Genomic DNA, 22716 nt, shown 5'->3' with positions numbered 1-22716 from the left:
AACAGGCTAAAGCAATTTTTTCAACCAAAAACTCAACATTTTCCCCGTCACTTGATTTTTCTAAACTCTTTTTTAATATTTTGATAGTCAAAGATTCAGTAAATGTATTCAGAAATTCGATAAGAGCGAGAAACCCGTCAAAGTTGTCTAAAATTGTATATTTCTGATTATTTTTCATTTTGGCACATCGGAATCAGTTTTTTCTCATAAAACTTTAATACCTATACTCCTCGTGCCAGCTTAATTACGGTTTCTCAATCATTTTTTCCTCTGTTAGCTTCTCCCTCCGCTCTCCTTCCCAAATTGCATCTTGTCCCATTCCTCCGTGCATTTGACATAAATACGAGGGTGTAGTCTTATCAATTCCGAGCAAAAAAGTGAAATTCCGTCTACTTTGTACCGTCGATCTCTAAAATTGTCGTCGTTTCTGTTGACCAACCATCTGATAGACGTTATCAAGACAACCACGTGCTGCTTCTTCGTCTTATCGATAATATTTTCAAATTTCACTGCCTTGTTTGGCATTTATATTTAATATTTGTGTTCGGGAGTATAGTTTTTACTTTTTGATCGCTTTTGTTTTGAATTTTGGTCCGGATCCCTCGGAATCTGAAATCGAGTCCTAAAGAAGGGCGGAAGAGATCATAACTATACAACGCCAGACTTCTCGAGAATTGTGTCCGAGAAGCGTAACTTGCTGCGTAGCGACTCGAGTGGTAGTCCTTGGATACAGAGTCTAGACTGGGGATGACAGGTAGCGAAGAGAATAAGTGATTTTGAGCACTTATGTCGAGTCTTTCTTTATCGAATTTGTACATTTGATGACGCTTTTTCCCCAAGTTTTTGTATCAAAATGACATGATTCCGGCTCGAAAAGGGACGCACTGGGACGCCACCGAATCGCCGTTGCTCGTAAAATGGTCGGAACTGGACCAATTTTTGTGAAACTTGAGAAATTTTGTGTTGACTTTTTTTCCGACAGAAGCTGAGTGAAACATCTTTATTGCAATCCTAAATTTCTGAACTTATCGAAGTCCCAAACTTCTAGAAATATCCAGAACTTCCATTTTCAAGTCATCAGACCCCTCTCCACAGTGTAATCTCGTTCCCAATCTCTCTCTCTCCTCACCACTTGACCCCAAAAACGGTCTCAGCAGTATTGTTTCACAGCAGTTTCAGAAACAAATCGCTGTAACTGACTAATCAAAAAAGAAGAGCGAAACCTGTTCCTTCCAATTTCTCTTTATTCTCGAGGCGACCTTCTCGAAATAAAGTGACAGAAATGACTTGTTTCAAATGGGCGACTATTACACTCTCACTTGATTTGTTTCTCTTCTGAAACCATGTTCATTGAGAAAAGAGGGGGAAGTCTCTTTTCTTCTGAAAAGGCAGAAGCCGCCACAGATTACACTCAAAAGAGAGGGCTTTGTTGTTCGAGAATCACACTTACTCATCACATCACTTCTTCTTTTTTTTACTGTGGTTTGGTTCCTTTATCTAGAAAGTTCACTGGTGTTTTATTAGAAGAGAAGTGAACACTTAAAGCATCAAATAAGCCGAAAATGAGACATTTTCTTGAAATTCCAGTTCCAATGTGACAAAGAGTATGCAAATGATGCGCTCTATTGCAAATTGGGGTTTCCAGAATTATCTGTCTGAAAACTCATTTTTGGACGCTTCCCAATCGAAGAAGCCCGATATTAGATGGGCACAGTTCTTACAACTGCGCTCCACCGAAATTCTCTAATGTCTCTTTTTCTCTGAGTCTCTCAATTTCGCACACAATTTTCTTTGGTTTCCGTAGAGCGCGGTTTTTTGCTGTTCTTCCTTCTCGAAGTACAGTATTCGCCAGTTTTCGTGACGAGACCCTTTTTCTTTAAACATGACGAATATCCTACTTTCCGTTAGAAAAAGGTACTTTCAGAGCAAATTTGAGCTCCGAGATCCCTGTTCCAACCCTCTAAGACATGCTTTCAAAACTTCCTGGTGTCCTCTAGTTCGTTTTCAGACTGTCCCTAGTCTGATCTTTTTTGTTTTCACTTTTGTCCCTTCAATTCCAATAAAACAACAATATATTTAGTTCCTCCTTCCTCTCTTATAGTAAAAGAGATTACAGTAATCCACTATAATTCTGCCAGCAGACACTCAATTTCCCGAGAAGGCATCTCATTTCCGTCCCTTTTCCCCCAAAGAATTTGTCTTGTTACCTTCCCAATCCATAGATTCATTACATGTACTGAAAGTAATAAATTATTTTCGGGGTCTTCAGTACAGTCGTTACTACTCCGCCAATATGATTAACCGGTTTTGTGACCTTTTTCAATGTTAGAACGACACTGAAAAATACTTTTTTTCCAATGTCAATATTGAAAAAAGAAATAAAAGTATAACTGAATGAAACGGAAATCTGAATCCGTTTAGCCACAATCCCCTCTTTTGAGGGTAGATCATCGGATCAAGATAACAAAACAACAACAATGGCATCAAACGTAGTTTTTTTTGTACCTAAGAGACGCAGAAATAAAAAGTCAAGAGAGACAATAGTAGATCACAAGAGACGCAGAGAAAGAAAGAGGCAGTCACGCCTAGTTGATTGAAATGAATGTATGTGTTGAAAAGAGTAGTTGACGGCGGGAGAGAGATGCCTCTCGGCAGTTACCTACTAGTTGCATCATGGTTTCTCTCCCTCTCTTTTCTCGACACTTTTAAAAATGGGGAGCTCTGGGGGAATATGTTAATCCAAGTCATGCGAGAGATAATCCCAGATTTCTTTTTGAAAAATTTCTTTTTGGGAAGGGAATTAGCGTGAATGTCACATTTAGCATGCTAGATTCAGCAGCGTCCGCTTCAGATGACTAGAAGTCTCACAGTCGTGTTGAGAACTCGCTCTACGGTACTGTAGTTTACGGTGGAGCAGCCTTTCAAAATGATCGGTTTTTCCCAAAAATGCATTCTGGAACCCTTTTTTTTCGAAATTTTCTCGAAAATCTGGAAGAAATGTATGATTTTTTCCTATTTAGCTCAGTTTTCGCTGACATTGTTCTCCTAGTATAGTAAGATCTGTCTTCTTTTCGTTGATCTGAAATGCAAGCTTGCTCTATCGAGCTCCTCCCTGTTGATCTTAAAATTGGGTTATTTTCAGCCTTATATCGATTCTGAAAGCTTGAAATCCGAATTTCTGGAAGCTAGGCTATTTTCCACAGTTTCTTGTTATTTAACCATATTTATTTGCTCAGAACTCTACTCAGAGTTCGAAGTTTTACAGAACAGTTTTCTGGAAAAATGTCAATATTTTTTACTCCTTTCTCACAAAAACCAGACTAACTCCTGAGATCATATTTCAATTTTTCAAAATTTTTCGATCAAAACGAACACATAGTAAACTCTCAATTCCTCTGGATTCCGGTCTCTCCTTCACCTTCTTCATTTTTCTATTTGTTTGGCACACTTTGCCCTCGTGTGTCAGACAGCGGAAGAGATAGAAAAAAGGGGAGAAGAGAAACGAAAAAGAAGAATAGAATCCATTTGACAAGAAATGAGAAAAAAGCGAGAGAGAGAATGAGCACTTTTGAGCTTTTAGGTGTGCCCCACCATCTCTCTTTCTGAGTAATCTTTTTCTCATTTTCTTTTTGGAATTTTTTCGTATTTCGAGACTCCATTGAGGTCCACCGTACTCAGTCTACTGGAGCGCGATTTCTTACAGACCTGTCCAACCAAACACCTCATAAAATAAGCACTCATATACATACAAAAAATGAGCTTTCATGCCATTCCGCACTCCTCCTCCTCCTCATCTTCATCTTCTTCCGCGTATCTCCTTCTTGCTTTTTCCTCCTCACTTGTACTAGTCTATACCAGCTGTATACATTTGCAAAAAGACCTCCCCCCCTCCTTCTCTCCTTTTTCTTTCCGTTTTTACGGCCGTGCGTGTGGGCTGGCTTGAGTAAATAACAATAACAACAGGAATGACTTTTTTGTGGCGTTTTGAATAGGTTTGGAGTCAATTTCTTGGGCTCGGAGTTACCAATTTTGGCACTTTTTGACTTGAAATAGCCTATTTTCAAAATTTTGAAAAAATAAAAATTCAAGATATTCCGCTGAAAATCTTGATTTTTGACCATTTTCATTAAAAATTTCTGAATTTCGCGGATCGGTTCAACGTTTCAGACCTTGGATTAATAGGTTTTTGACTAAAACACAAATTTTTGAATTGATAACAAATTAGAGCTGAAAGTCCGAATACTCAGCTAAAGATCTGGAAACTGGGTCCTCTTACAATGAAAATATCGGTTTCCCATTACCTCGACACAGTTCTTACAACTGCGCTCCACCGAACTACTCTCGAAAAAATGTCTCCTTTTCTCTGAATCTCTCAATTTCGCACAGAATTCTCTTCGTTTTCGGTGGAGCGCGATTGTAAGAATTGTGCCGAGCTAATATCTTTCTGAAAATGCAAATTCGCTCTATTGATAATACAATAGTTTCAAAACTTTTGATCTCCCCCGCAAAAAACCACGATTTCGAACGTCTTTTGATCATTTTCATGTTTTTATGATCTCCAATCGTTCCAACCTCAAAGCTCATGACGTCTCCATTTATCAAAAAGTATAGTGATCACCGAGCCCTTCCAGTTATATAAATGACGTATGGGTCCCCTCTCCACTCATCTTCCTCCGCTCCTCTATTCTTTTGTCTTGAAACGAAGAAGAAACAGCTGTTTCGTGTAGTTATAAGAGGTGATCTTCTTCTCATTTCTTTCGTTTTTTCCCCTCAGCCTTTTTAGTCTAAACCAATTCCCGAAAGGTTGAATCAGGTTCGTGAAAAATTGAAAGAAACCTGTGGTCCCATGATCGAGAAATTGGATTTTTGGTCAATTACGTGGAGAAAGACTCAAAAAAGAATGGGCGAATGGAGTACTAATGAAGTTTTCTAAGAAACACAACTTTCCCCAGGGAAATTGAACTAATGTTCTTTCTTTTTTTTGTGTCTTTTTTTCGAAATGAGAAAAAGAAAAAAGTGAAGTCACCACAAATTTGAAGAGTTTACTCCTCATTTCAAGTGGTTTCTTTCTCAAAAAGACGTTCCTCAAGAAGTCATGTCTTCAGTGACCTTGTCGACTGTCCTCTCACTGCCATTCGTCTCAGGTTGAATTCGAAAAAAGAAGGAAGACACGACAAAAAAGGTCTTACTACCTGTTGGTCTTCTTCTGACGGCGCGTGATATTAACAATGCCCTCTGAGAAGATGAAGCAGGGGGAAAGGTCACGCCTTCTGCCATTGTCTTCGTATCTAACGATTTGATCTCTCTTTCAAGTAGTTATGGTGATCGGCATCTATCTCCCCACCTCTCTTTCCATCTCTCGAAAGATTTCGATCAGATGGGAGGGGTCACATTGCCCCCGATGGTTCGAGAGTGTCATTTACCGTTTTTTGTCTCTTCATGATGATCTTAGTTGTCAATTTTATTCTCTCTAATTTGAAGAGGAACTTACATGGCCACTTTTCGGTGAAACTGGTTTCGATTAGAGTAAAGGTTGGTAACCCTGACCGATAGTGTACTCAACTGATTTCTCGGTTTTATCATTCGGATGGTTCTATGTTTTTGTCAAGTATTTAAGAGAGATCAGTGTCTCTCTCTGATTGTCTGGTTTTTGTTCAATAACAGTTTCTGATTGACCTTCGATTGAAATTTCTGGCGGTTTGATGGAAATCAGACGGATTCCGAGCAGTCCTTGGAGATTCTGTTCTTCCAAATTGAGCTGTTGCGCTCTATTGATAACTTTTGTATCTTTAAAACTGAAAAATCAGCTTGGTTGCTCCATGGCTGACAGATGTCTCAATGAAGCGCAATTACCCCGTTTTGAACCATCGGATCTGTTGAGATCATCCGATTTTTCGAAAATTTTAGCGCCTCCGATGGCAGAAACGAGAAGTGTTTAAACTGGGACCCTTCCAGTTCTGAAATGTCTATTTGTCTCGTTTCCAAACTGATCAGTTCCGAAATTTCTGGGCTTCGACGTCATGATGCTTCGGGCTCTAAATGCGATTCCGAACATTCCTGGTTTCGAGATGTCTTGGTTTTGAAATGTCCTTCTTGGCACATTTCATAACCATCTTCCCAGACATTCTCTAAGCCACGCCCCCTATTTCCGCCTCCTCCTCCTCCCCCCATCTCCTTCAAATATCTGTCCGTCCTCTGACCTATACCCTGTCTGTCCCCTCCTTATTTCATCTTCCGCCATCTGACTCCTCGCAGTATTTCAGATCACTTATCTCGCATATGTTTTCTGGTTCTCTTTTGTATTTCGAATTTTGTTGTAAAATTCGTCATTTTGTTTCTAGAAGAGAAGAACAAAACACATATGAATCAGTTTACAAATCTCCTTTGCATAATAGTACTGTGAGAACTTTTTGTAATTTGATCGGTTCTTATTGGGAATGTTTGGAAAAAGTTTGAAAGGAATTGGTTTTTCTCAGAATTGAGTCCCAAAATTTTGATTTTTACCCTTTTTGGTGTGAAATCTGAGTTTCAGGATTCAAAATCGTTATTCTCCAAAAAACTCTAATTTTTCAATAAATTTCTCCAAAAATTGAAATGAAAGCACTGCAATTTTCCGGAATCATCTATGCTCCTCCCACCTTTGGCATTATTAGAAATGGGCGGAGGTTCGAGACACTGTGCCCCAGATAATTCCAAACAATGTCATGCTTTTGGTGGTTTTCGAAAAAAAAATTTCAGATTGTTTTCGAAAATTTTTGCTGAAATTTTTAAGATGAAGTATTTAGCAAAAATAGTGATTTTTCGATTTTTCTGAACTTTTTTCTAGTTTTTCAAAATTTTGTACTCAAAAACAGGTTTTTGGGGTTCTGTCCATGAAATACTTTCATACATATTCAATATTTTTCGTCCAAAAAACTAAATTTTTCAGACAGTTTTCTGGAAACTTTTTTTTCGAATTGTTCGGTTTTTTCGTTTTCGAAAACAAAGTTTTTTTCGCACAGCCCTGGTTCGCACTCATGACACTATTGTGAATGGGCGGAGCTTGTCTTCAGGGCTGTGCGAAAAAAATTTTCCGAAATTTTTTCGAAAACTTCTTACCGAAAAAACCGAAAATTTTTTAAAATTTTTCATAAAAAATCGAAAATCACTTTTGTTACTTAATTTCAGAAAATTTCAGCAGAAATTACTTTCTACCAAAACTTTTCAAAAACCACCGAGAAAACCGAAAAAATTCTACAAAGGCCTGGTTCATACTCATGACACTATTGTAAATGGGCGGAGCTTCTCCACTTTCAAAAATTGGGCGGAGCCTAACTACTATGTTCTCCAAAATTTCAAAATCTCTTCCAAAAATACCCCGACTTTTGCCTCACATAGCAACCCTCCTCTTCTCTCGTCTCTCTTCCTCTATCTCCCCATTCCAACCACGTCTTCTAGAGCAATAGAACCCAACAAACAACATCTTCTCTTCTTTCTCTCTATCTCTGCACCCTCCATGCTCTCCACACTCTCTCGTCTCGTACTCGTAGTGTTCTCAATGTTTTTCTGGGTCCCCTTTCGTCGGTTTTTGTCGCCTAAAACTGTTTTTAGGACATTAAAATATAAATAAATATATAGAATTCTCTGGAATTTCGTGACGAAATTTGCTATTTTTGCTGTAAAATTCCCACAGATTTTCCAGCGATTTCCCTCTATTTTTCACCTCTCGTTTTCTCCTCTCCACGTGACTTTTTGTTTACATTTTGCTATCTGAAAAAAGCAAACATCAATTTCCTCTTTTATTTTTTTGCTCCTTTCCATCATCCCCAGTTTTGACCTAATTCATCTGAAATTTCTGAAATTTCCAGCTCACAATATGGCGTTATGGACGGTTCATCTAGAAGGCGGTCCTCGACGAGTCAATCATGCTGCAGTCGCAATCGGATCGAAAGTATGAGTTTTTTGAGTTGAAATTCAAGAAAAACGCTCAAAAAATGCCAAACAGCTGTCTTCGTTCTTATCAGAAAGAGGAAAAACGATAGTTTTTTTGAAGAGTCAGTTGGCAGAGGAGCTACTGACGTAATTGTTAAACTTTTAGTGCTAAAAACAGAAAATTCGAAGAATGAGCTGTTTTTCAGTAGAAAAGGACAAAAAATTTCGGCTGGTAATGCGGAAAAACTAGAATTTTTTGAAAAAAAATGATGCAAATGGACCCAAATAGTCGCTCTACATTACCCACTGAAATACAACGAAAATGACCGATTTTTTAATCGAAAATGCAAACTTTTCAGCTGAAAATAATGAGAAATTGACAGATTTTCGTTAAAAATCCTGGAAAAACATTTCAAAAATCTGGCATTTTCGTCTGAAAATCAGCCAAAAACATGATTTAGTCGCTGACATTTATGAAAAACTGTCAAAAATGTTCAAAAAACCTGGAAGAAATGAGCAAAAAAGTCATTTCAGCTCTCAAAACGAGTGAAAATAACATTTTTCGATTGAATTTCTTCGAAAAATCGGGTTTTCACATACAAAATCTCTAAAATTATTTTCTTTTTGGTTCAAAAATAGCACAATTTTACGACTTTTATGGCAATTCTAGTAGAAATTTTCACTTTTTGGGCTTTTCAGGCCTTGAAATTGTTGGGCAATTTACTTTTCAAAGTTTAAAATATCCAAAAAACAGCTCATTTTAGACCAAAAAAAAGTGAAATTTTCTAATATTTTCCAATATAAAACGCTATTTTTCACCCCATTCTCTTTGCAGGTCTACACATTCGGCGGTTACTGTAGTGGTGAAACGACGGACTCACACGATCCTCTCGATGTACACGTTTTGGATACTGGTAAGAGAGTGTCTCTGATCAAACCGCAGATTTTTGAACATTTCTTTTCTATCTTCAATTTCAAAGAGACATGTGTTTCGATTTGATAACTGACTGGTTTCGGACGTGTTATCATATCAATCAAAACGGTCATCGGTCAAATTTTCAAGGAGAAAAAATAGAAAATTCCAATGTGAACAATCGAAAATCAAAAATTCAATAGTCGGCACGCTTCTTACATCTGCGCTCCACCGAAACCGAAGAAAGAAAAATAAACATTTTTCAAGGGCTATTCGGTTGCGAAACGACTTCTAGTTCTAGAATGACCTCATATATTTTTTCAATTTCCAGAAAACTATCGATGGCTGAAACTGGATCCCGTCTACTTCCACGAGAATCGACTTTTCACTCTCCCCGAACTCAATCAACTATCAGAAGTCCCTGAAAAGATGGGCGGTACGGTTCCCTATCAGAGATATGGACACACTGCTGTTGAGTATAATGGAAAGGCGTACGTTTGGGGAGGAAGAAACGACGATTATGGAGCGTGTAATTTGATGCATGAGTATGATCCAGGTAAGGGATTTCAGTGGGATTTGAATGCTGAAAATTTATTTTTAAAAAAAATTTCTCAAAAAAAAGCAAAAATGTTGACAAGAATGGGTGGAAAACTCAAATTTTCGAGAAGAAATAGGAAATTACGGAAATTACTATAAAAATCTGTCTTGATTACTACAAAATTGCATTTTTGACAAAGTTTTGTGGTCCACAACCTCTTTTTACATAGTTTTGGGCATATAAATAACAAAATTGGAATATTGTCATTTTTGACAAAAAAGTTTATTGGAAACTATGAGAAACTGAGAAAAAACTGAAAAACTTGATTTTTATTTTTTAAAAACGACTTCAGGTGTCAGAAGACCTCGAAAAGTTACGGAATCAAGAATATTTTCAGTATTCACTATTTTTAGAAACAACAAATTTTGAATGGTCTCGTGAGGGACTCATTCTCAGCCTCTCGCCCCATTTACTGATGATTTTCGATAGAATAAATACAAATACAAAATACAAATACAAAATAATTGAGTGCTTTTTGAAATAAAAATTTCTGAAAATTGAGCTGAAAATCAAATTTTTCTACAAATTTCGAGAAATATCTCAAATTTATATGAAAATCTGTCAAAATTGTTCATTTTATCAATGTTTTGAGTGTCAGGTAACTAGAAAATGTCGAAACTGGAAAATCAGTCTTTCAACACCACCAGCAACGTTTTGAGCTGAATTTTTTGCACTTTTGGGACTTTTTTGTATAAAAACGTTCTAAGGAATTCAATATTTACAAATTTTTTAATTCGGCTTCATAGCTGTAATTTTCAGAAAGTTTTCGAAAAAATACAATTACCCCGTTAAATTTGCCAAAAAATGATGGTTTTGCTCATTTTCAGCGATAGATGTACCGTTTTTCTGTAAAAAAAAATCAGTATTTTGTAATTTTTTGACAAAAAAGTATGCAACAGTATTTCAAGTTGTATGAGCTGTACTGTAAATTTTCAACATTTATCTTCAAAATCATATTTTGTGAAATTTTCGAAAAATAGAAACACGATTTTGCTGCTGAATTAGTCGAAAAACTATAATTTTCTCATTTTTATCTCAAAACTACCTGTTTTCAAAATAAAATACAACAATTAACTAGTAAAGATCAATCGAAACTGTGATATCCGATCAAATTAACAAAAAATTATCCTTTTTCCAGCAAAAAACATGTGGCGAAAAGTGGAAATCGACGGATTCATCCCTCCATCTCGCGACGGTCACACCGCCGTCATCTGGAATAATCAGATGTTTGTGTTCGGTGGATTCGAGGAAGACTCACAACGATTCAGTCAGGAGACGTACGTCTTCGATTTCGGCACAGCGACGTGGCGGGAAATGCACACAAAGAATACGCCACCGTTGTGGAGAGACTTCCACACGGCATCGGTCATCGACGGCGTCATGTACATTTTCGGAGGCAGAAGTGACCATAATGGTCAGGTCGGTGATGAGCACTTGGTATGTGTGCAGTGAGATTGGCCATTTTTCGTTTATTTCTTTGCTTAACCCAAGTGGAAAGGTGTTGGTGGTGAGCAAGCAAGCGCGCTCTATTGAAAGATTTCAGTAGAGCGCGTTTGCAGCTCGAATGAATTTTGATGGTTTTTGGTGGTGGATGAATGAGAAAAGAGAGAAGCCATACACTTTCTATAAATATATTGAGTTGCTTGCTTCAGCACGAAGACTGTTGGCTTGAAAAAAAGAGGTACTGTAGGGAGAATGTTTGGGACGTTTCGAAACCGAGACATCTCAAAACCGGTTCATTTTGAAACTGAGATATCACAGTTTCAGAATCTGTCGGATTGGAAATTTCCCGTTTTGAAACCGTTTTTTGTAGTTTCAGAACCGCCTCATTTTGAAACTAAGTTGGTTCGGAACGCCTCGGTTTCAAACCGTCTTAATTTCAATACCTTTTGGTTTCAAAACGTCCTAAACGAGTACTTTCTGAAACCGGACCTTTTCAAATGTTTCGGTTTCAAAACGTCCAAAATGTGCATTTCGGAACCAAGAAAACCCGAATAAGCTGGCAGAGTTTCAAACCGTCTCAGACTCAAAACGACTAAATGAGGCATCTCGAAACCTGATCCGTTTCAAAACCGTTAAGTTTTATGATTCTGAAACTTCCCGGTTGCAATTTTTATCCTGAATTACAGAAATTTTCAGTCATTAACTGTCATATAGCTCGAAAAAAGTCAATTTTTGTATGAAAATTGACTTTTGATTCAAGTTGCATAGTTTTCTATAGTTTTTTGTTGCATTAGGAGACTTTAAACGTAAAAATCTTGAGAAAATGACAATTCGAAGGTTTAAAAATGTTTTTAGTCTAACCCTAAACCTGCTAGAATTCAAATCTGAAATTCCAAACATTTCAATAGCATGTACCCCTTTTTATAACCATTCTAACATCTGCCTGATTGGAGTGATGTGAGGAGTGATGTGTGTGATAAATGTTGTAACAACTCTTTAATTTATAAATGGATATATTAGCGGTCCATTTTTATTACAACCGCGCCCCACCGCAAACGAGTGAGACACAGATTTTCACAGTTTTTGACCTATTCTCGCATTTTTTCATAACAATTTTGAAAAAAATACTGTGAAAAAATGCGAGAAAATGTCAAAAACTGAAAAAAAAACTCTGCGTCTCTCCCCTATACTCTCTTGTTTGCGGTGGAGCGCAGTTGTAAGAAAAGTGGACTGCTAATAGACTAACCCACCTTCTTCCCCACTTCTCCTAATCAATATCCTAACCCCCGTCTATATTTTTCTCTCTTTCTTTCAGTTCCACACAACACAAGACCTCTACGATGACACGCTGATGGCACTGAATCTGACGACAGGCGTCTGGACGAAACAAGAAATTCCAGCAGATGCCACGTGTCGACCAGGTGGAAGACGTAGTCATTCCACATGGGTATACGGTGGAAAGATGTATATGTTCGGTGGATATTTGGGAACTCGAAATGTCCATTACAACGAATTGTACTGTTTCGATCCGTCGACAGTCTCGTGGAGTATTATCGATGTACGTGGAAAGTATCCCACGGCGAGACGACGTCACTGCTCCGTCGTATCGAATGGAAGAGTCTATCTGTTCGGTGGAACGATGCCAAATCCATCGACTTGTCATCCACTCTCAACGACTGTCTATAATGGAGTCATCTCGCCGAGTGGCCTTGCCGATCTCTCCGATCTTCATGTTCTCGATTTTTGTGAGTTTTTCATTTTGGTTTGAGAGAAAAGTAAAATACAGAATTGAGATGATTTTCAGAAATTTTAGCCATTTTTAGACTGACAAGGGAATTGACTTTCCGTACCCGTTCAGAATTTTCTATAAACTTGCACACTGATAGTTTCGAGTCTGCTCTGAACAATGATGATAGTCAAAAAGTGCAAAACTCCCGAAAAAGTGGATTTTTTTGCTCCGAAAGTTTGCTCATTTTTCATCATAGAAAACGCGAGTGCCACTTTGGGAGGACTATCGGGTTTGTGAAGGCAACTAGATGCCCTCTCGGTCAGCGGTTGAATGGCCACGTGGCAGAGTGGGGGACTGGTAGGAGGAAGGTCTGGGGATCGACCCCTTCCCCTTTTTCTTTTTTTTTGCTTTTTGAAAACCGACTGTGGAAAGTTAATTACAGTTTGTTCGACCTATTCTATGAAGTTTTTATTCCGTTTTCAACTATTTTCTACATTATCTGAACATTTGGAACAAAAATTGTTTTGAGAAAATTTTGTGTTCTCATGATCATTCGTTCATGGTGGACACTCCTCTTTGCCAATTCTTTAATGAATGATGGTTTTTAAGTAGGTATTCCGGATTCTTGCTGTAGGGCCTTATTCATTCTAAATAAATATCTGGTTCGAGAGTAGATGAGAAAATTTGGTTGACAAGCTTTCAAAAATGAGCGGGTATCCCATGAGGAGATGAACGAACGATCATGAGAACACAAAATTTTCTCAAAACAATTTTTTGTTCCAAATGTTCAGATAATGTAGAAAATAGTTGAAAACGGAATAAAAACTTCATAGAATAGGTCGAACAAACTGTAATTAACTTTCCACAGTCGGTTTTCAAAAAGCAAAAAAAAAAAAGAAAAAGGGGAAGGAGTCGATCCCCAGACCTTCCTCCTACCAGTCCCCCACTCTGCCACGTGGCCATTCAACCGCTGACCGAGAGGGCATCTAGTTGCCTTCACAAACCCGATAGTCCTCCCAAAGTGGCACTCGCGTTTTCTATGATGAAAAATGAGCAAGCTTTCGGAGCAAAAAAATCCACTTTTTCGGGAGTTTTGCACTTTTTGACTATCATCATTGTTCAGAGCAGACTCGAAACTATCAGTGCGCAAGTTTATAGAAAATTCTGAACGGGTACGGAAAGTCAATTCCCTTGTGAGAGAAATTATCAGAAAAAGGAAAAAATTCTAGAAAAATGAAATTTAAAGCTGTAATTCGAATTTTTTGAGAATTACCCAAATTTCCATACTTGTCAAATGAGGGGCCGCCCCCCCCCCCCCCCCTAAAAAGCCCGGCCCCTCAGGCCCCTCTTTTCAGGGATATGGGATTTTTGAGAAAAATTTTCAAATTTTTTCCACAAATTCAACTTTTCATGGGGAAAAATTTCCCAATTTACTCGTTTTTTATAGTTTTTTCATCATGATTTAGTATATTTTTCGAAAGATGGGCTGAATTTTTCAGCGAGACGCCTCCGGCAATGGAAAACTTGAAGGTGTAAATAGGTAAAATCTGATTTTTTCCCAGAATAATCTGTGTGTCTTCGTGAGTTCATTTTCATAACGAAAAAATATGAAAATTCGGTCGAAACCCCGCTGAGATCGAGCGGCGAAACAGTTTGGGCAATTGCCGGCAATTAAATTAAACAATTAAAAAATGGCGAAAGTAATTATATTATAAAACTTGAAAACAAATCTTTGAAAATTTTCTTTCGATATGAATATGAACTCAGACACACATGCATTATTCTATGAAAAAAATCAAAGTTGAACTTAGTCCAATTTTGCTCAAACTCGAAAAAAATTTTGAAAAAAATTTGAAAAAAAAAATTTCCTCCAAAAGAGGGGCCTGAGGGGCCGGGCCGGGCCGGGCCTGAAGTTTTGGAAAAAAAGCCCGGCCCGGCCCTTGACAAGTATGCAAATTTCAGTCATTCACTGTCATTTAGCTCGAAAAAAGACGATTTTTGTTTCAAAAAGGCAAATATTTTTTATTGGAAACTGAAAACTGAATTTCAGAATTTTCAGTAATTTTTTTTGGACCTTAGAGCATTATATCCTAATTTTTCGACAAAAATACATTTTTAGCTCCAAAAATCTGTTATAAATTTTATTTGAATTTGATTTTTGAGCAATTTTTCTAGTTTTTCGAAATTTTCCGAATCAAAAAACGCGTCAGAAGATTCACCTACAGACAGGTAGACATCCGGATGAACAGATGCAAAAAATTTGAATTTTTTCTTCAAAAAAACTGAAAAATGACCAAAAAAGTGAAAACTACTGAATTTTGACAAAAAATTCAGTTTTTGACAGAAAATGATAAATTTTTAAAAAATTTAAAAAATTTCCCAAATTTATTCCCAATTTTCAGCGCCTTTGAAAAGGTCCATTTTCAAACCAAAAACCGAAAAATGAGCCTATTTTAAACTGAAAATTGACCGAAAATAATAAATTTAACTTTTTTTCCCAAATTTATACCCAATATTTTCAGCACCATCCCTGAAAACACTTGCGATGCGAAAAGTGCTCATCGACCTGAAGGCTCCATCACATCAAATGTTCTCTTCGCTTCAATACGACGTTCCCGCTGACCTCCGATACGAAATGTATTGTCAAGTGACACCAAACAACGTGGTTTCCGTCGGATCCACCAGAAATGATCAATCTGGATAAATATGTATCATATTTCTTTTCTTTTGTTTTCCTGTTTCCTATATATACTTGTATCCTACTCGATTACTGTAACTAACTTCTTCTTCTAATCTAACCACTTCTATTCTTTTTTCTCTTGAAACGGGTCGTTTTCTCTCTTGTTTTTTGTTTCATTTTCTCAGTTTTCTTCCCCTTTGAAACCCCGTTGAAACCTTTTATCTCATCATCCCCGTTTTCACCCCCAAAAATCCATCATTCTGTATCAATTTTCTAAAAATTCCCACCAATTTAGCTGTTGTTTAGAGATCATCGAAATCATCAAAATCAGAAAAATCCCTGTGTTCCTTTTCTCTATTTTCTTGTCTGTACATTGTCCCCCTCACCGAGTTAAGATAAATACATATGTGTGTAAGCCACGCCCCCAGATTCTTGATGCATTGAGAGCAAATTCACAATGGGGAGAAAACTTATAATTAGAAGAACATCTCGCATACTTTTTGTAAATCAAAATATCAACGAGACATTCTGATTTATGCTTTTTTGTGAAATGCACGTTTTATGAGCAATGTGACAGAGATCGCACACAAAATAATATGACGCAAATGAAGGATTACGGTAGGTGGGCGGAGTCGTGGAGATGTCTGTCTGTGTGTACTGGGTGTCCGGATGTCTGCCTGTGCGTCCGAATATCCAGATGTCCCGAAATCTGTCTGTCTGTCCGGATGTCCAGATGTCTGTCTGTGTGTCCCCTTTTCCAGATGTCCAATTATTGAAGTCTGTCTGTCTGTACGCCCATCGGTTTATCCGGATGTCCAAGTTTTTTCCCGAATATCGAAATCCCCATTATCTGTCTGTGTGTCCATCTGTGTGTCGTGTCTGTCCGGATGTCCTTTTTCTTCGTTTTTCGAGATATTCGTCGTCAACCTATCTCGCCTATCTGTATGTCGGTTTTTCCGGATTTTTTCAAACTTCATTGTCTGTATGTGTGTCCGGATGTCCAACGGTTATCACATGTTGGAATCTGTCTGTGTTTCTGTTTATCCGGATGTCCACAACATTATTTATTCTCAACAATAAAAAAAACAGCAACAAAAAAGCAAAGGGGGGGGCAAAACCGAACCTGCAACCTTTTGACAGACCTCCGCCTTAGACCACTCGGCCACGCGGACGCATTCGAGAGTAGGTGGCCAAGTGGATGAGGAGGCTGGTGTCAATCCATAATCTCAATCTTAACTCTTCCTCCCATCTCTTCATCCATTCCAATCGACGAATCCACAAAAGTGTCACTAACCAATTTCTTGAATTTAAAACTGGGAACATAGCATTGAAACATCATACTGACATACTGTAGATCATTATTCGTCCTGTTCAGCACATGACATATCGATAGTAGATCATTGTATCGAGAGGGGGCGTGGCTTTGATAAATGAGTTGACAGTATTGGAAAAGTGCCGAGGAATACAACTTTTGATGGATGGATAGGGAGGAACGGGCGGCCGGGGAGAGGTAGTGGGGGATCGCTGAAATAAGGGGGTACTTTGAAGGGGTACGGTGGAGCCGGATATTGTCAGGACGGGCTCAAAATTTGTGAGTAGATCAAACAAGTCTAGATCTACATTTTTGTAGTTGACCAGATTTTGATAGCATTTCACGGTGCAGAGATACACGCCTATGAAGTAAAGGGCCTCTTTTAGCCCGAGGAGTTGCTTGCTTGGAAGCTCCCTAGTATCTCTATGAGAGACGCAGAGAAGTTAGAGCGTCTTATTGTCTTCTGCGCGCGCTCTCTCGTTCTCTCGCTCACTAAACAAAAAGTTGATAATTAACAAAATATGTAAAAAGTCTAGCTCTACATTTTTGTAGTTGACCACTTTTTGATAGCATTTCACGGTGCAGAGATACACGACTTTGAAGTAACGTAGCGTATCCTTGTATCTCGAAAACCTAAAGAGCTATCAAAAAGTGATCAACTACAAAAATGTAGTACTGGTATTGTTTGATCTACCCATCAAACTATCCTTCAAAAAGTTGTAAAGGCTCACCGGGATTACAAAAGAATATCAAAATCAGCAACAGGTACTCTTCATTTGTCACCTTCAACTCGATCAATCTTCCCACTATTTCACAACAAATTCGATTCAAAATTCCCGGAGATTTTTTGAAAAGTAGATAAACATCTTTAGGATAGACATCTTCTCCAGTTGGGGTCAAAAGACAATCTCTTTTTTCTCTGAAGGTTCGCATTGCGCCGCCCAATAATGCGGTACGGAGAGAGTTGTAGGAGAAGAGGGTTTTCTGAAAAAAGGGGTATATCTCTTTAGGGACCACTTGCACAAAAAAGTTGAGAATTACAAAAATGTAGAACAGAAAATTTTACATATTTTTTTAGTTATCAGCTTTTGGATAGCACTAATCGCTGTGGAGATACACCGATTTGAAGTATAGCGAGCATGAGAGAGCGCGCGCAGACAGTCAGACGCTCTAGCTTCTCTGCGTCTCTCTCTCTCTCTCTGCGTTATAGAGGTTTAGTCTTGAGATCAAACTCTACATTTTGTAGTTGATCACTTTTCGATAGCTCTTCGTGGTTTCGAAATACAAGGGTGCTTTCGCGAAATCCCTCGTCCTCAGTGAGGTACTTTACTTCAACGTCGTGTATCTCTGCACCGTAAAATGCTATCAAAAAGTGGTCAACTACAAAACTGTAGATCAGAAAATTTTACACACTTTGTTAGTTGGCAACTTTTTGATGGCATTAATCGCTGTGGAGCTATAACGATTTGAAGTTTAGTAGGCGAGAGTGCGCGCGCAGACAGTCAGACACTCTAGTTTCTCTGCGTCTCTCAACCGTATCTTTTCACATAACCTACCTTATCCTCCATCCCCAACTGATCAATAAAATCGAAACTACAAAAATGAACAATCCTTGAATAAACATCTAGAAATGCCCACTCGTGAGCAGTCACATGAGCACCGGGAACCTGAAAAATCACCGCCCATTTTATTAGTCTACAGTACCCCTAGTACCGTACCCTTTCCACCATATTCATCACTTTTCTATCCTTCAAAACTTCGTCCAGACTTGGATCATCCACCGAATAACTGCTGATCAATTTCAGATATCTTCTTCTATCCATTTCTGTCAATTTCTCCAATAAATCGCTCAGTCGAGTGTCGGAGTGGACTACTGTAGTAGGGGGCGGAGTCAATTCCATTCCCAACTCGAGACATTTTTGATATCGACAGAATTGACAATTCGGAAGAATTTGGAAGTTTTCGAAACATTTTTTGAGTTTTTTGCAGTGATACGTGAGGTTTTCAACGATTGTTCGACGGAAGAACATTTTACACGCGTAGCACGAGAACACCTGCAGATTGAGGGGGGATTTCCGGATAGACAGACAAACGGACAGACAGATAACTCTCGTTTTTCAAAAAAATTAGTGGAAAATCAAAACTTTTATCTAAAATGTCGTTTTTGAACTTGTTTTCAGAGACATCCGGACAAAACTATGGACATCAGGAAATCTGGACACACAGACAGATTTCTGGAGGACATCCGGACCGTAGGACACACCGACAGACAGACATGGTACCGCACAGTGTAACAACGCATAAACTTCACGTAACTATTAGCTCGACACAGTTTTTACAAATGCGCTCCACCGAAATCCCCTTGAAAAATGTCTCTTTTTCTCTGAGTCTCCCAATTTCGAACACAATTTTCTTCGGTTTCGGTAGAGCGCGGTTGTAAGAAGCGTACCGTGCTAATACAAAAAACAAGAACCTGTGCTAGTGGACATCCGGACAGAGGGAACACACAGACAGACAAATGGACTAGCAGGCGTAAAAACCTAGAAACCATACTTGTCAAGGCCCGGGTAATTGGCGCCAAAATTCAAAATTCAAATTTTCGACTATCATTTGGAATTTGAAGAAATTCTTTTAAAAAATCAGGAAAAATGTTCAATTTTCGATGAAAAATTGAAAAAGCCGGGCCATGGCAAGTATGCTAGAAACCCCTGAAACAACACCAAGTGGACATCCGGACTGACCGACACACAGACGAGACTCACCCCATAATGATTTCCGAACGCCGGTCGATAACATATCCGACATCCTTTCTCGCTATTCAGCAGTGCTATTTTATTTCTTTTAGGTTTCGACATGAAAATTGAAATAAGCTGAGAATATCAAGAATCCAAAAGTTTCCCTTTTTTATATAAATGTGCTCTAATACGTACTTTCGAGATTAACAAGGGATAGGATTAGACACAAAAGGGTAACCAGAAATAGCCAGACGAGTGTGTGTGTTTCGCTGCTATGGCTATGTAGATCAGAATGTGCTTTTTCGCGGGCTGGGGCATCTTTGACGCGAAAAAGGGGCGGAGTCTGAGAGATTGTGTTGACCGAAAAGTGAGGGTCTGCAAAACAACATTTCTTACAGAAGGTTCTAGATGTTTGGGGGCGTGGCCTAGTTTTTGCAAAGACTGAATTCGCTGAGCAGCGACTCGAGAAGTGATGGGAGTCCATTCAGCTCAAAAGAATTAAACTAAATTTAAAATTTCTATTTTTTTTTCTCCTCCACATTTTCGAAAAACTGGTCGCCCCCATGTCTCTCTCTCTGCCCCCATACCAATGCAAAGAACACTTCTCTTCCCTCCCGGTTTGTCTTTTCCCTGACCTCTCCCTGTCTCCGTCGCCCTTATAGCTCAGTGGCAGAGCGCTGGTCTTGTAAACCAGAGGTCCGTAGTTCAATCCTGCGTGGGGGCAAATTATTCTTTTTGGGACTTTAATCACCATTACACAGCATCACTAGAACATCTACAAGGGGAATTTGCGAAATTTTATGGTTTTAAAATATCAAAACTTCTGTAGAAAACGGCTTATTGAGTATGCTGTATGAAAACTTTTTTGCTATGCGCCTTTAAGCTACAGTAAGAATTTGCACTGCAAAAGCAAAGTCTTTTTTCCTCCAAAAACCTGTTATAATCTTTCCTTTCCTCCCCGACCCTGATATTTTCTTCCCATTTTCATAACACTATTTCTATCAACTGACCAAAGTATACAATGTTTGTTTGAGGCACTCACTCCTAGGCACCAAACTAGAGATTTGATTACCGCCTTTGATTTATGGTAGAATCCCTTAAACCGAACTTTCGCCTGAAATTGTTGAAGACGAGCTTTAACAAAATGAACATTTATTTTTCAGTTTTCACAAAAAGAACATTATATATCAATTAGTAGGTGTTGTGGGGGTAATTATGTTCATTGAATGTCCTTTTCTCTGCTTATTGACAACACTTGCATCCGGATCCCTCCGAACAGTTGCAGTCTGGGCATTTGCACCCTCCAGCACATCCTGGCTTACAGCACTTTTTCTCACTTGCGGTAGCACAACAGTACATGTCACAGCACTTGGTAGCAGTGCAGTCACATGGCTGACCATTGTTGCATGGACAGTTTTTGTTGTTGCAGTCTGGAATTTTGTAGATTTGAAAGATAGGAAGAAAAAGATGAACTCACTGCATCTGCATCCCTTCTTCTTCTCACAGTGACAATTGGCACACTTGCATCCTCCGGCACACCCAGGCTTGCAGCATTTCTTCTCAGCTGCAGTGGAGCAACAGTACATGTCACAGCACTTAGTAGCTGTACAATCACAGGTCTTGCTCTTGTTGCATCGGCACTCTTTGTTGTTACAATCTGGAAAATGATCAAGTGAAGATGAGCAACAGATTTAAGATGTTCTGTTACTCACCGCATCTGCATCCCTTCTTCTCTGGGCATTGACAGTTAGTACATTTGCATCCGCCCTCGCATCCTGATTTGCAGCACTTCTTCTCAGCTGCAGTAGAGCAACAATACTTGTCACAACACTTGGAGTCAGAGCAATCGCATGACTGACCGTTATTGCATGGGCAGTCTTTGTTGTTGCAGTCTGGAACTATCGGTTATAAATGTGAAGTTAGTAAAACTTGCGTAACTCAAAATCAGCCGATGACTTATATTTTATAAGATCCAAATATGTTTACGTTGTTTTGATCAAGGCGCCTTATTACAGTTTCCCTAAAAAGTGTATTACCGTAAAATCTGTAATAGAGGCGGTTCTACTACCAAGAGTTTGGAACTTCCTATCTCGGCTGTCTTTAAAGGTATGAACATTTTTCAACTGAAGAAAGATTCTATAAATATTAGGCTATATTTTTGTCAGTTATGGTAAGTTTTGGTTCTTTGGTTTTAACTTTTTTCTAATTGGTCGGATCGCTCTGAAACTTTGAGAAAACAGTAATTGTAGTGAATCGGTAAAAATCACCAAAAATCTGTGTGAAAAATCATGTTTCACAAGTTTTACACATTTTTTCTAAAATCCCTAAAATTCGTGAAATCACATACTTTCACAAAGCTAGAATTGCCCTACTTACCACACTTGCATCCCTTCTTCTCCTTCTTGCCACAATCACAGTTTGCACACTTGCATCCTCCAGCACATCCTGATTTGCAGCACTTCTTCTCAGCAGCAGTAGAGCAACAATACTTGTCACAGCACTTGGAATCAGAGCAGTCGCATGGCTGACCGTTATTGCATGCACAGTCCTTGTTGTTGCAGTCTAAAACTATCGGTTATAAATTTGAAGTTAGTAGTAAAACTTGCATAACTAAAAACCAGCTGAAAACGTTAGTCTTATAAGATTCGAATATGTTTACGATGTCTCATCAAGGCGCCTTATTACCTACAGTACCGCTCAAAACTATATTAAGTTTTGGTTTTTTGGCTATAACTTTTTTGAATTGGTTGTATCTGAGTGAAAAATCAAGTTCCAAAAGTTTTTTGCGCTTTTTTCTAAAACCACTATAATTCGTTCAACCAGTAAAGCTAGAATTGCTCTACTTACCACACTTGCATCCCTTCTTCTCCTTCTTGCCACAATCACAGTTTGCGCACTTGCATCCTCCAGCACATCCTGATTTGCAGCACTTCTTCTCAGCAGCAGTAGAGCAACAATACTTGTCACAGCACTTGGAATCAGAGCAGTCGCATGGCTGACCGTTATTGCATGGACACTCCTTGTTGTTGCAGTCTAGAAAAAGTTGAATGAGAAGGGAGTCTTAGAAAGGAATAAGCAAGTTGATAACTTACCACACTTGCAGGCCATGTTGCTTATTTTGCTAGACAAAACCAAAATATGAGATATCTCAGTTTGTCTCCACTCACCTCAGCTAGACATTATATACTCTTCCTCACCGACCCCGTTCTATATAACTTCTCTCTAGCCACCCCGTTCTATGTCTCCTCTTTTCTAGCGACCCTGATCTATACGCTGTTTTCGACCGACCCTGATCTAATGTCCTCACTTTTTCTCACGAGTTAATGAAGACAACAACTAAATGGAATTCTGGGAACAAACACTGCATTTTTTTAATTTTTAAAGTAGATCTTTAC

General features: G+C 38.5%; 3 protein-coding genes across 3 annotated transcripts; 1 reads left to right on the top strand and 2 right to left on the bottom strand.

The window, feature by feature from the left end:
• Positions 1-7855: 7855 nt before the first annotated feature.
• Positions 7856-15298, top strand: GCK72_020396 (uncharacterized protein; the record flags this gene model as incomplete). Its single annotated transcript, XM_003116562.2, has 6 exons — positions 7856-7930; positions 8747-8825; positions 9156-9380; positions 10561-10859; positions 12181-12610; positions 15117-15298. The coding sequence occupies 6 exons, from the start codon at positions 7856-7858 to the stop codon at positions 15296-15298; spliced, it is 1290 nt and encodes a 429-aa protein (XP_003116610.2).
• A 1189-nt stretch (positions 15299-16487) lies between these two features.
• GCK72_020395 (uncharacterized protein) lies at positions 16488-19441 on the bottom strand (the record flags this gene model as incomplete). Its single annotated transcript, XM_053733555.1, has 4 exons — positions 16488-16622; positions 18143-18253; positions 18305-18640; positions 19349-19441. The coding sequence occupies 4 exons, from the start codon at positions 19439-19441 to the stop codon at positions 16488-16490; spliced, it is 675 nt and encodes a 224-aa protein (XP_053582468.1).
• Positions 19442-20563: 1122 nt separating this feature from the next.
• On the bottom strand, positions 20564-22429 carry GCK72_020394 (uncharacterized protein; the record flags this gene model as incomplete). Its single annotated transcript, XM_003116503.2, has 6 exons — positions 20564-20751; positions 20799-20978; positions 21034-21213; positions 21698-21883; positions 22169-22354; positions 22414-22429. 6 exons carry the CDS (start codon positions 22427-22429, stop codon positions 20564-20566), a joined length of 936 nt encoding a protein of 311 aa, XP_003116551.2.
• Positions 22430-22716: the final 287 nt, after the last annotated feature.

The sequence above is a fragment of the Caenorhabditis remanei genome, chromosome V (genome assembly GCF_010183535.1).
Source record: "Caenorhabditis remanei strain PX506 chromosome V, whole genome shotgun sequence".
NCBI classification, from domain to species: domain Eukaryota; kingdom Metazoa; phylum Nematoda; class Chromadorea; order Rhabditida; family Rhabditidae; genus Caenorhabditis; species Caenorhabditis remanei.
Note: the sequence above shows the minus strand (reverse complement) of the source record. Positions and strands in the feature narration are given on the sequence as shown.